This window comes from Poecilia latipinna, unplaced genomic scaffold, assembly GCF_001443285.1.
Source record: "Poecilia latipinna isolate Pla-1442-1.1 unplaced genomic scaffold, P_latipinna-1.0 Scaffold1156, whole genome shotgun sequence".
In the NCBI taxonomy this organism is placed as follows: Eukaryota; Metazoa; Chordata; class Actinopteri; order Cyprinodontiformes; family Poeciliidae; genus Poecilia; species Poecilia latipinna.
Window position 1 is genome coordinate 139,490 of NW_015113772.1, and position 14,540 is coordinate 154,029.

Below are 14,540 nucleotides of genomic sequence, written 5' to 3' on the forward strand. Positions count from 1 at the left end.
TATCCCTGGGACATCAGGAGCAAGAGCAGCACAAATCTCTTCAGAAAACGAATATATTTCTGTCTTGTGTTCCGATGTGCCTAGAAATTCAGCCTTGCTGCTCGAGCTCCAGCGTGACTTTACTCGATTAGATGCTTTGAAATCCGGCCATTCTTCCTGACGAAGCCGTTATACTTCGCACATCCACACAATTATCAGGCGTTAGTTTCATGGAGTGCACACTCAGCGTTTCTTTTTCTAACCTTGGGAACTTCTCCACTGATTTTACTTTTTTTTTAATTTTTTTAAATTATTTTTACTTGTGATGTACTTATTTTTGAATATGCTGATCTATTGAAACATACTCTGTCAGTGTAATAGGAACATCTACGCTCCTACAGGGAGTCGACGTTGTCCTGGGATGTGGGAACCTGGGCACCTCCTACTTCTTTTTACTTTACTTTCACTGCGCTAACAGAACTGCTGAATAGCCCTAATGTTTGCTGTTGTTGCTATTGCTACACAATAGAGAGAGAGAAAAAAAAGAAAAACATTGTGCTTCCTCCTGGATATGCTTTATTTTTACTGTTTGCAACAAAGCCTGGAATGGAGAGTCAGTGGAAGTCTGTTGAGATTGATTTGTGAGATCAATCACTGTATAATTAAAGTATCTTAACCAATCAGCTTACGGGTTATTTTAAGCTTGGCAAACGATAAGCCTCTCATTTCCTGCAAAGGAGACAAAAAAAAAGTTTCCAGAACAACTACTAAGTTTACTTCTCTGCCATTCACACTGCCTGCAGACAACCAGTCTGTCTTTAGGCTGGATTTTGAGGCTCTGCAGCAGCTTTGGATACTGAAACCCCAACAGGCCAATTTACAAACGCAATTGCACGAGCGTAATATTTACCACCAGGGTTTGTATGCATTTCTACTCTTTCTCAAATGAGTGGCTTTTGAGTGAGCCAGTTCAATCATGTGATTGCTTTCTTGAAAAATAAACAGCAAACAAAACTTGGAAATTGTAGAACAATTCGTTTGCAACATGTAAAGGTTAATAAACCACCAGAGAATTACTTTCTAACATGTATCCGTGACACAGTCGTGTTGAAGGTGAGTGGAGGCCGTGCGTTTTTAAATGAAAATAACCGAATGTGAGCAAGATAACGATTTGTAAGAACTATAATTTAAAATTTGCTGGGAAAGGGCTTTGGACCCGTTGAGAACTGCTTGCGGTATTTTAAAATTACCTTCTGATCAAATGGGAGGAAGTATGTGTGTGTGTCCGTCAGCGGTCATGTGACCTGGCACAGTTGATGGGACGACAGATGGACAGAGTCACGGACTGACCAACACACACGAGGACACACAAATACCCACATGCACATATGTCCACATATGTCACCCTTCGTCTGTCCTCTTACTCATTACTTCATCACTCTCACTTTGAGGGTTTGTTGCATCCGGTGTCATTCAGTCCGCACTCCCGTCTGTCCTTCTGTCTGCGGATTAGCCGTCCGCTCTGTCTCAAAGAGAGCCTTCATTTAGTGCTGGTTGGTGTCACCTTCACCCTCATGCTGTCTTCAGCGGTGGTGTGTCAGATGTCACTGTTGCAAATCTGTCAGCATTGTTTCGTTGTTGCTGTTTTTGTTTTTACCCAATTTATTCTTCATCAGCACATGGAAGGACTTGAGATTGAAGTGTTGACTTTTCTGTCAGGATGACAGCTGTTTCTCTACCCTTCATGGATCCGAGCTTAAACATTACCAAACAAAGAAGCGGTTTTGTTACAGATTTATATATTTTTTGCCATTTCTCCTGTTTTTTTCGTAGTGATGAAGACGCCACTGAGCCCGTCTCTGCTTCTGGAGAGCAGGCAGATCTTTGCCTTTGGAGGGATGGGTCAGGAGCTAATGGACACGCCCACACCTTCAGCCCTCCCTCCCCCCGTCCAGCAGACTCCATCCCCAGGTGATAGTTGTGATCCAGGATTAATAGTGCGTTAAATCTCCTGGTACCTCTCCTGCAGCTACACTCACCCCCCTCCGACTCCTCCTCCACCTGTCTCCCCCCTGCTGTTTTCCTGCAGGCCAGGGCGGGACGTACTCGTTGTGTGAGGTGTGTAATCTGCAGCTGACCTCCGCTGCTCAGGCCCAGCTGCACTACAACGGCAGGTCTCACCTCCGGAGGGTGAAGCAGCTCCAGGCGGGGCAGACACGACAACAGGCAGCAGGTGGGGTTAGCGCTGCTGGCTGAATTAAGCAGGAACCTCCAGAGTAATCTCCACGTGGGAATGTTGTTGTCAGCTCTGGCGTCAATAGCAACCTATCATTTGAATATCACTTGTCAGCTTTTTGTGAGCTCTAGTGGATGTTATTGTCTTTGATTCCAGCTGGAGCTCAAACCAGGTCGCTTCCTCCGGCCGCAGGGTTCAGCTCCCAGCCTGCAGGACTGACTCAGACCGCCGGACTGAATCGAGCCCTCACTGCTTCCAGCACGACTGCAGGTAGGACAGAAGTGGCTCGTTCTTCTGCTACGTCTAGCATGCTGCGCTTATTGTAACTGTTGATTGATTGATCGATTGATCGGGAAACAAAACTAACCACATTTTTTGCTTCCATTGGTTTTTAAAAGGAAAGTAGCATTCAGAGGGTGCTAATTAAAAGAAACACAAAGTCTAGAGTTTAGATGTGTGTTAGCAAGATGCCAAGGAGAAAAGAGCTTCACCAACCAATGCTCACACTAATGAAATCACCTCAAAAGCCACATCTCAGATTTTTACAGGATTCCAATTTCATGTTAAATTTTAGAAACAAGAGAGAAATTAGAAGCCAAACGTACAAGAGAGATTTCTTTTCGGAATGAATGTGGCGAGAAGCCTGGAAAAATCTCTCCATAAGAGCGCAAAGGGTCTGAATTAGAGATGTTTGTCCACATTTCACAGCATCGTGTTTGGGAATGTGGAGGCAGGTTGTGGAGAGACAAGCAGCCAAGTCAGACGAGGAAGATTTTAGCAAGAGCTGTTTTGGTTTTTAATATTTTATACAAGGTTACTGCTACAAAATCACTAGCAGCAAAAAACAGTTCTCCAGTACATTCAAAGAGCACGAGAGTTGTGATGCTCAAACTATCTCACTCAACCAATCACAGGGACCCCTGAATAAGAACAGAAAGACAGTGTGCAGCAATCTGGCCAAAATTCACACCTTGACTTAATTGAAATGCAGTTTAGATAATAAGTTTCCGAAAACCTCAATGAGCATAAACAAGGATGTAAAGGAGAGCGTTCTAAAACTCCTGGAGACGGGAAAAGTCACACTGACAAAAACTAGTTTGAGTGAGAGCTGCTGAAGGTGGATCTTCAAGCTGTTGACTCGTTGGTTGTGCTTGTTGTTTTCTGAGAGACATGCAGATTTTGGTGGGAAGCAGAGGCAAAATTAAGATTCTGGCTACTGGGTGGAAATGACTTAACAGCTGCTGCCCCCTAGGAAAGGTCAGAGAATGTGTCTGCGTGTGTGTTTGTCAGTGTGTGTGTGTGCGTGTGTGTGTGTGTGTTTTGTTTTGTTTTCATCTCATGATTGGGTCCAAAACCTGACAGGAAACAATTTATGTTTGATTTTCTGTGAAAATGACCCTTTATAAATCCAAAATGACATTTTTCACAAGTGAAGGTTTGTTGCTAAGAGCCACATCTGTAACTCCTTTTGGATTTGGGGTCAAAGTTCAAGTGTTATTTGAACTTTTGAGATGCTAATTATCTGCTCCTAGCTTGTGGTATTTAGATTTTTTTCGGATTAGTTTAGTTTATTCTGCTTTAGCTTAGCGTATTTGGTGCTGTCTTGGCTTCACTTATTTTTTTTTTCTTAGCAGTCCAGCAGTCGTGCTGGAAGCAGTGAGGGCTCGATTCAGTCCGGCGGCTTACCTTTTTTTTTTTTTTTTATCTTATTTTATCTTAGCCTGGCCTATTTTGTTTTAGCTTATTTTGCATCATTTATGTAGTATTACATTATATTAACTTATTTTTGTAGATTATTTTGATTTAAATGAGCTTTTCCTATCTTTTTGATTTGTTTTAGCTGAGCTCAGATGAATTTGTCCTGTTTTTAGATTCCCTGTTTTTTTCTGCTTATACTCACTTGAGAAAACTATTTCTCTACTGGATGTATGAAGAACTGGACATTTCATACTTGTTTGTGTCAGACAGGAAAACGGTTCTGCCCTGAATTTGTGTTAAACACAATCTATAAGAACTGGAGTTGCCTAAACAGAAGGACTTAAATCCTGAATAATGTGGCCACATAAATTGGCAACCTATAAAAAGAGCATAAATTATTACAATCTTATATTTTTGTTGCCAATTTTGATAACATCTAAATAATAGTAATACCCAAACTGTTAAAGCGAATTCAGAAAGCATTTCTGGAACCACTTAAGTTCTCTAAGTTGATTGAAAGCTTGATTTGTTTTTATTTTTAAATCAACCTTTGCATCCTAAAAAAATTACCAGAGCATCCACTGCTAGAGGACTTGCATCTGAAGCACATCCCATCTCCCCGGCCGTCTTCTGCTCTTTGGTTAGATGTGACTGGAAGAGCTTCAGAGCAACATTAAAAAGTCAGGCGCTCTCCCACTGAGTGGGATTGCAGGTCATCAGAGTAAGAACATACTGAGATGTAACGGAGTTAAAGTGGAGCAGGCAGCAGCAGGTCATCGAACTGGGACACGGCTCTGCTGCGAAACCGCTCCGACATTTCTGCAACACGTTGCTCATGACTGCATAAGTCCAGCACTGTGTGAATCACAACACAAACCCGCTGTCATGACACCTCCATTATGATCTACTGTAGTCTAGAATATTGATAAAAATAATAAAAAAATACGCTACGGAGTTATATTCACAATTAGCGCCACAGGAAATGATGTAGCAATCGTTCTGTGTTGCTCATTCCTTCAATGAAATTTCTGTGTGTGGGATATCGGTGTCAGATAGGAAATCTCACTCTGATACACACACCTTTGTACGTGTGTGTGTGTGTGTGTGTGTGTGTGTGCAGCAGCTGTAATTACATACTGTGTCTCCATATCAGTGTGCAGGCTACAATAACACTGATTAAAGATTAAATCTCTACACACACACAGGGAGCCAGACTGACTGAATGAGTGTGTTGCTCTCTTTCTGTCTGTCCATTACGAGACGCTCTCTGCCATGAAAAGCTCTTTGGCCTGAACTCGGTGCTCCTCCAGGCCAGATGGAGCGCATTTTGTTTGTAAGGGTGTGTATGTAAGGGCGTGTGTGTGTGACAGTGACCTGGCTAAGCAGCCTATCAGCAGCCAGGTCAGATGACATCACCGCTAACGCACAGATCCGTGCTCCAAGAACGGGCCGTCACCCCCGGGGTTCCTCAATCAATAACGTTCACATAAAATCAGTAAATGAGAACCGTTTTATCGTGCGTCGTTTTAATAATAGTGACCCCCCGCCCCCCAGCCGGCTGTATTTTCAGCTAGGTTTAATTTGAACTCTTTTTCGTAATTGATGTTTTTTGCTGGTTTTGAAAACAGGTTATTTTTGCCTGAAGATTGCAGGGGCTGAACCTCTGAAACACTGAAAAAAGACTGGGAGGGGAGAGATAAGGGATGGTTGTTTGTAATAAAGTTAATCTAAAATAATACAAAGTGGAAAGTAGCCTTTAACTTTATTTTAATATTATTTGCTGATCTAAAATGGTGATCTCAAACTGTATTCCTAGAGGCCTGGAATCCTGCAGCTTGAATTAAATGGTGAAACTGCCTCACTAGCACGCAGTTTTTAACATTTCAGGAGATACTGTGAGATGTTGCTGTTTTAAAATCTTACATTGGAGGTCTGTATGCCTCAACAGGCTCTTATTGTGAAGGCTTTGAGGAAGTTGTGCTATTTTTACTGCTTGTTGAACTGCAAAAAAAGGACTCACTACAGACCGCTCACTGCAATGCTGACAGTCCAGGCTAGTAAGAAGTTAATCAGACAAAGGAGATTATTGTGACGACTGCAAATATCTGGCTAGACGTAAACATAATAGGAAGACAGCCGGAGGATGAGGATTTGTTTATTTCTGCACAGATTGACAAGGCAAACAACCTTAAAAAAAAATCCTTACTTGCACACTAATAAAATGAGATATGCAGCTAAATTTAACACTTTGCATACCTTGGTGGTTGATATGCATTTCATCTTCTGCAGATGCAAAGAGTGTGAGAAACCAGAAAGTGCTTATACTAACTAATGCTACATTTCTACCAGTAATAATTAAAACTAGTCAAGGTGTTGCTAGGATTTGACAAAAAGAAGAAGCACTGTTGCTAATTTTAACATTTGAAAGTGGAACTGAGAAAAAAAAATTCAAACAGAAGTGGTGAGAAAAAGAGAAAAAAAGAGAGAAGCTTTGTCTTAAAATACGGTGCTGCATGTTTCACTGCAACAACGCCGAAAGACGGGATATCATTTGAATTCAGAGCAGCTGATTTCCTAAGAGATGCTAGACGTTTTTGTGGAAAAATCCTAGAACATCCTTCTTAGAAAAGTAAATAAAAGATTCCATCAGTGATAAAGCAAACAGACCTATAGCTGCATTGCATCAATTAGTATTATATTAGTATTATACATTCTCCCCATTCAAAAGAGTCCAGGTTGAGATTTAGAAATAAAAGTCACAGTTATCTAATCAAAACAATTACAAACTTCAGCAACGCATTAGTTATGTGTTTCTTCAAGATTTATGTTTTGCTAATGTAAAAATTATGTCTGCCATTTTAAAATACAAACCTGTTTTGACGTCTGATAGGGAAAAATATTAACAAAAAAAGGCAAATTCTATGAAACTGTCAAATTTGAACTAAAATTACATGACCTTTGAGAGGTCAACATGTAAAAATGCCCAAACTAAGAAAACAAGAAATTAAAAGAACACAGTAATACTACAAAACCAGAAAAAAAATCATATTTACTTGGGTTAGGCCAGAATCACTGTGAAATAATGTAAAATGAAATAAACTTTTCTCTTTAAACACATATTTACTTCCATGTAACCACTAGGGGGCAGCAGGAACACCACAAATAAACATGCCTGACTAACACACACACACACACACACACACACACACACACACACACACACACACACACACTGAATCATTAATGAGAGAAGTGAATTCCCATGATCCACATCCTCACTACAAATAAAAAGCCTCTCTCACATGAGACCAATAACATTTACAGTATCCCAGCTTCTGTGTCGATCTGATTTCACCAGCCTGTTTTTCTCCTTTATTCTTGTTTCCTTTCCTTTCTGTTTCACCTCCATGCTCTCCCTTTCACCAGAAAACCTCAGAGTTCATGTCTGGAGGCTTGTTTTTTCTTCACACTTTAAAAAGTGTGCTCACATCTTTTGTTTCTTAACAGCCTGTGAGCAAACAGGCTGGCATCAATTAGCTCTCCTTGGCTAATAAAGGTCAGTTTTGCTGCTCCGTTCGTTCTCTGTTCATAATGAGCTGTGAACTGGACAGATATTAATAGATATGCATGGCAGCAATGTGTGTGTGTGTGTGTGTGTGTTTCTCTGTGTGTGTGTGTGAGAGACGCAGAGATTGAGCAGGTGTTGATGTGCAGTTTCTGGTTGATGTATTCAGCAGTGTATGAATAGACCGCACTGACGGATTCTCACACTCATAAGGGCTGTATGGCGATGACAGCAGGCTCAGAGGAGGGGTCTGGGTGACAGTGTGCGGTACGACTGAATTTGAACCCCAATTACTCGGCCCACCTGACACACATTCTGAACCAAAGAACATGTCATGCCTGGTTAATGCTAACTAAGACACAGCATAATATGGTGACTGAAACATCAAGGACAGGTCGGGTTCGATCGGCATCAGCTTCTTCAGTCTGCTGGACAAATAAGAAGTACACAACCTCAAGCACCGTCATCAGCCCACTCTCTGCTTTCAGGTCCTGAGACTCTTAGTGCTTTCACACTTGATACCTGTGCCATAAAATCTGGTCTCACATCAGAAACTCTACATTTTGGCCAAATAACATCCCAAATCTTTTGGCAGTTTGATGGTCCGTTATGTGAACCGACGGGACAAAAGTGTAATTTTGTGGAAAATGTGGGTCTCTTGGAGTAAAACAAAATGATAGTAATAGTAATGTGATGTCCTACAGCTGCTTTGCAACGACTGGTTGTGTCAAGCAAGGCGAGCGAGTTATTAGTCAGTTTGGAAAGCAAAGAAAATTTCTTAGTTGATCTGATACTCGAAATGAAAGAGGAAAACCGTAAGACATCTGTGCCCAGTTCGTTTCAGACTGTTTTACTACGTCAAAAGCTCAACAATCCCTTGAACGACTGTGTGTCCAACCAGCACAGGAGCACCAAGGGGGCCGTACTCTCACTATTCATTTTTAATCTGTACATTTACATCTATAGAGATACTCTGACGACTATGTGTCCTGGGGTGACTCAAAGATGGACAAGACGCCGAGTACAGAGATCCGGTGGGTCCTTTTCTGGCATGTTGGAAAAACAGTCTTCCTTGTTTGGATGTGAACACCATTTATGTCAATTTCAGTGAAACAGATTTAAAACTGCGTTTGTTGGACCAAAGTGGGGCAAAACAAACCAAGAAACTAATTAAGTAGACAAACAAAAAATAAAGACAAGTGAAAATGGAGATGATTGTAGATTTCAGAAGGTGCAGGAAGAGTTTAAATGTCTCACTTCTGCCCTGGACAACAGACTGTCGTCCACAATAAGAGACAGAGCTGGATGCTTGGATCCTTCCAGGTTTGCAGGAAGATGCTTCAGGTCTTCAGATGTTGGGAAAGGTGTAATCTCTTCTGCCAGTGATTTAAAGTAGCCCAACAAGCTGATGAAGAAGACTGGTTCTGTTCTGGGGATTGTTCAGAAACAGCTGGAGATGACTGACCATAAAATAATTTAACATAAAATGAAGAGGATTGTGGAAAACGTACAACAGCAAAGTATCTCCAGCCAGAGGCTTCCTCAGAATCACTGTAATACTGACTGCTACAGCAGCAGATTCTTCCTACCCACAGCCATCACAATCTGCAAAAACTTTGAGAAAACTCGGATAGTCTGAGTTACAACATTTAATTTTCTTTTGGGATTAACTGTGATTCTGAATTAAACACTTACAAAGTACCTTAATCGTGTTTTTTTTTTTTTTAATCTGAAACAGCCCACTGGTTGTTTATTTTCCCTTTTCCGTTTTTTTTTTCTTTTTCTTTCCAAATCGTGATGCTGTGAAGCAGCAGAGCGCGCAGACACAGAGGGAGGGAGAAACAGGGATTTCCATTGAGACAAAGGGGGGCTGTCATCACTGCTCACCCTGCACAGCATCACCTCAGCGATTCGCTGTAGACTCGCGCTCTCTCTCCGCGGTTGTCCGTCGCTCGCCCTCTTCTGCCCTCCCACACGCGTGTCCCCACATCCACACGCTCCAGCAGTCAGACGACGAGCCTCCGCTGTTTGTTTTGGGTCCTCTCGTCGATGGGTTTTAGTTACCGTGGGAGCAGATGAAAGAGCAAAGAGGCAGGAGGTGGAGGCGCTGGAGGAGGTGAGACAGCTGCCTGACTGTCCGTGATGTGGAGTAGTTTCCAGAGTCGAGGTAGGAAATTCTTCCTGGGTTTATTTTCTCTTTCTGCTCCACGGTGGTTATTTTTCCTGTCTCCGTCTGCACACACAGCATTTCTTTCGCTGTGTGTGCAGACAGGTGGTGTGTCGGGTTTGTCAGCGTTGCTTTCCGAAGGAGGGTTGACATTTGCTCGCCCCAGAGGCCATAACCCCGATGTGAACTTTGAACTTAGATCCACTGTTAAATCATGGAATCAATTCACCTGTTGAAACTGTTGAATCTTGTAAAAACTGAGACATTCTTAAACAATTATGAGGATTTTAGGATCTTTCTATACAAATAAAAAAACACCAGATTGCCGTTTTCTGTCACCGTTGTTCGTGCATGTAAGTACAAATTATAATGTTCGGGTCAAAATCTTGACACAAACCCAGTAGAAAGCTGAAATAATCTCCAATGTTTTCTGGTTGGCTGTTTGAAGAAAAGTTGTAGTGACAAGTGAAGAAAACCGCTTCTGACGGCAGCCTAAGTGGCAACGTCATGTTATCAGATTTTCCATTAAAAGCTAGTTTTTCTTATAATGTTAGTTTCTTTTTTTTTTTTCAAGGTAAATTCCAGCACGATCTGAACTATTCAATCAAAGCCAGTTAAACTAAGAAACGTAAACATTTCTTCTTACTTTAAGAAATGTTTACGTTTCTGTTCCAGGTCAGTTATTTCTATTTTTTTTAAGATATCGACATAGTAGAGGTTGAATTTTAGGTTAGACAACTGTAAATAAAAAAAACTGCCTTCATCAAATCCCTGCTGCAAACATTGCAACACACTGTGCAGCGTTCCACGCTTCGCTTTCCCCCTCCCCTGTGATGATCCCACTGCGTGCGCTTGACCTGGAAACGAGACTTGTTCAGAGAAGACAGATTTCCAGGAATGCCAAGACCAAAAAAAGAAATGCCTTGGAATCTCTACAGTCATATTTCCACCAGAGTCTTTCCCTTTACCTTTCGCTGAAAAAGATCTGCATTCAGTCCTCATTCTGTGGTTCACTTCCAGCCCGTCTCCATGAAATTCCTCTCATTATGGATAGCGTGACGGCTGTGATTACCCACACACTGCTTCTCATCATCGCAGTGCAACATGTGCATTCATGGGACACACCAAAGCACACGCTGTGGATTCCCTTGTCCCACTTTCTCTCAGGTTTTATTTAATCTGTCTCAGCAGTGCCCCATGGCACACAACTACGTATATATAGAAATAAATCGCAGCCGTTTCATCTGCTAGTACGTCTTGAAATGACTGTGAAGTCAAACGCAGCAAATTTGTGGAATTTCAAATTGAGCATTTTTGCTGCTTTTGTAATCTCCTCTAATTTTACTGCAGACAGCTTCATGCGAATCCTCACCTTTTTGGGTACATTTTGACTCATTTCTTTAACAATTGAAAACACATTTTGGAAAAGAAAATGATAGCAAGCCCCCTGATTGGCTGCGTCAGGTGCGCCATGCGGCCACATCTGATTTGTAAATGTGCTCTCTCTCTTGCTAAGCTCTCTTCAGAGGGATTAAATCTTTTTGAGACTGCGGTTGTTGGTCTGAGTTGGATTTGGTGCTGAATTTGACTAAAAATGCTTCACTGCAAAAATAGTATTTTGGTCTCGTTTCTAATGCAAATATCTCAGTATGTTTTAAATGAGACAAAACTAACTGGCCAGTAACTTTTCATTAAAATATAGGGGCTTGTTTAAATAAATTGTTTAATGAAATTGATAAAAGAAAAAAAAAGTTATTTCACTTACAAAATGGGAAAAGTATCTTCTTATAGGTGAACTACTGATTTTCTATAAATATTAAGGAATTATTGACTTAAAACAAGCTCCTATATCTTGCTGCAAAGTTACTTGTGAGTTACTTTTGTCTTGTTTTAAGTGTATTAAAATATTTGCACAATAAACTAGACCAAAAAAACCCAACTTTTTTTTCCTTTTTGCTCTGTTGTAATATGTTTTGGTTTACCTATAAATCTATTTTTTTCTGGCGATTGTAGAATTTTAGGTGAAGCTCTACAGCTGATAAGTCCAATTTATTTACATAGTTGCAGAAACAGGCCTTTATTTTCCCCAAAGTGTGTTTCTAAATGACACACAAACTCCTCAAGAGCTACTGTGTTAGACTTCCTTTGCTTTGACATGTTTCTACCCCTGTAGCACATTTAACATGTCATGTTTGATTCAGAATGCTGCATCTGTTTGTTGGTCTGATAGGAAGGATTCATGGACACAACAATAGTTGTTTAATCATAAATGCACCTGCCTACAGTTCAGGTAAAGTTAACATGTTAATCTTATTTCGCTGCAGATTTGAACAGTGCAGTGAAAAAACTGCTTTGTGTCTAAAATCGTAGTTTGACTCAAAATGAAGAGTTCCAGGTGCTTTTTAAAAACCACAAACACACACCTGCATGTCTTCTTCAAGAAGAAAATGATGAACACTTCCCACATGTCACGATAAACATTCTGAATGCACGCACATTTTAAGATAGAGGTTTAGTTTCTGCAACTGATAGTAATAAAGGAACGTGTTTAATATTCATTCTGCATCAAATTTCCAAAACACAAGAAAGACTTTCATCGGTAAGTGGTTAAATGTGGTTTTTCTTCCTTTAGATTTTTGCTTCTACTTAAAAATATACACACAAAGCTCTTTTATTCAAGATTTTAGAGATTTCAAACTATCCAGCTCTTGTCAAAATATGACAAATACCATCTTTAGCCAAGGCAATGAGAACTGTTTGTCACTGGCACAAAGTTTTTATACCTCATCCAACCAGTTTCTCTTTCTCTTTGATTATTAATTCAGTCTAGTTCAGTTTCAGATATACTTTATTGATCCCAAAGGGAAGTTAAATGGACTAATGGATGCTATTTATCAATAGAAAGAAGAATGGGGCTCGTTTTGCTGTTGAGGGCATCCTCAGATTACCTTTTTTTCTTCTTTTTTTAAGTTCACAATGTAACCAGAGTTTAACATTTAGTTTTATGAACATACGAAGAAAAGATGATCTGGTCAGGAAAAATGAAGATTAAACCCCTTGAATGCAAAACCTTATGGCTGAAAACCAGCAGTGCACATCGCCGTGGAAACGACACCTTCACTGTCACACCTGGTTACGGCAGCTTCACGTCGGGAGGAAGCTTTTCTTTTATCTTCCTCTTCAATTTTTTTTTGCATAATTATTTAATTATCTACGCCGATGTTTGTGAATACAGCTCAACAAAAAGTGAAAAAAAAGTTCAAAATGTGTGAATATTTTCCAGCGACTAATTATGTGGTGGGCAAATGCCTTTTGTCTTGTAAGCTGCCACGGTCTCAGTGGCAGGTGAGTTGAAACTGTGTGCAACAGATGGATTCAGCGATTAGATTTTATTCTTTTTTTCAAAACCCAGAGAATGTCAGGCACAAACTTTCTAAACGGATGAGGTTGAAATCGGTTTGTCTTAGATGTGAACTGCGATGACCCCCTGAGAACATAAAATTACATGTGAGCCTTTCAACACAAACAGAAGGTTGGCTTTGCAACTTTCAACGTCACAAAAAACAAAAACATTTGTATTTTTCAGTGCCTCTGTGCGTCTCCACTGGTTTCCACCGAGTCTCAGACAGGAGGGCTCCCGTCTGCTTTAATCTGCTTGATCGGTCCGCTGGATGCTTGTGCATGTGTGTGTTCTTTTTGGATGAAGAAGGATCTGAATGTGACCTACTTAGAAACACACAGGCTTGTTATGCTAATCTGTGTTTCCCTGCGTAATAATAATAATGCACAGTGATGTCTAATGCTGCTATCAGCAAATCCGCCCCTCTTTCTGCGAGACGCTGCCGCTCGCTCTCCCTGCATAAGGAATGCTTAAGAGGCAAATGAAGGTAGTTCGACTGGCTCTCCTCCATCAGGATCACTGGTAGATTAATGTCTGTTCTGGTTCCAGGTTTCGTCTGAAGCAGCTTTCAGCAGCTGGAGGATGGTGAAAGTGATACAGGTCACAGATGGGTCCAGTTTGAATTTTTTTTGGTCACATCAGTGGAGAAAGCAGGGGAGATATTAAGCTCCAACTTTCTTTCTTATTAACAATGGAGGAAGACGAGTGAACTGGATTTCAGTCACGTCCCAATTTGAAGTTGAGTCTGTAGAAAGAGCTCAGACTGCAGCCGTACTGTCTCCACCGTCTCCTAGCTATAAAAGTTGCCACAGATTTAGTGATTCATCTTTCTCTTCCAGATCTGAGACAGAGACTTCAGAGGCTTATTAGGTTAATGTTAGTCAGGCAAGCTGTGCTTCCTGAGTGTGTCCTGTTTTCCATATTTAGTTCCCCGCCCGCCCCCCAGTGAGGTCATGAGGTTTGAATTGCACCTAGATGTTTGTTTTTTTAAGTCTCTTACTGCCCAGAAGTGGACATGCATCATTAGCCGTATTACATCACATTTTTCCTCATTTTTTGTTCCTTTGCATCTTCTACTTTGCATTTTTATGGCAGGTGAATGTGACACAAACACAGCAGGGTTATGTTTTTTTTTTATGTATGGATTATGTATATATCTATACATATTTTTCGGACTATAAGCCGTTACTTTTTCCCTACATTTTGAACCATGCGGCTTAAAGCCCGGTGAGGCTTGGAAGTCAAAATTGGAAATCAAAGAAGGTGCTAATTTCATTTAGAGCAAGCACATGCTAGCAGCAGGCACAATGGAGACATTTTTTCAAACTCATACCCCCTCATCATGGAAACACAAAGATGCATCATATGATGCAGCTTTTAAGTTGAGGGCTAAAGGTCTGACAATACAGATTGATAGCTGCTGCAAGTAAACTGTGGCTTATAGTAAGGTGCGCTCTATAGTCCGGAAGATAGGCATTTTGATATTACAGAAAAT

The 14,540-nt window shown here is 40.8% G+C and overlaps 1 protein-coding gene across 1 annotated transcript in view; it reads left to right on the top strand.

Annotated features, from left to right (window-relative positions):
* znf385b (zinc finger protein 385B) overlaps positions 1–14,540 on the top strand; it is a 77,728-nt gene that overhangs the window by 31,080 nt on the left and 32,108 nt on the right. The window contains exons 2-4 of the mRNA XM_015053040.1: positions 1,813–1,950; positions 2,069–2,212; positions 2,372–2,485. Coding sequence (XP_014908526.1) covers positions 1,815–1,950; positions 2,069–2,212; positions 2,372–2,485 — 394 coding nt within the window. The 5' untranslated portion in view covers positions 1,813–1,814. The remainder of the gene's footprint in view (positions 1–1,812; positions 1,951–2,068; positions 2,213–2,371; positions 2,486–14,540) is intronic.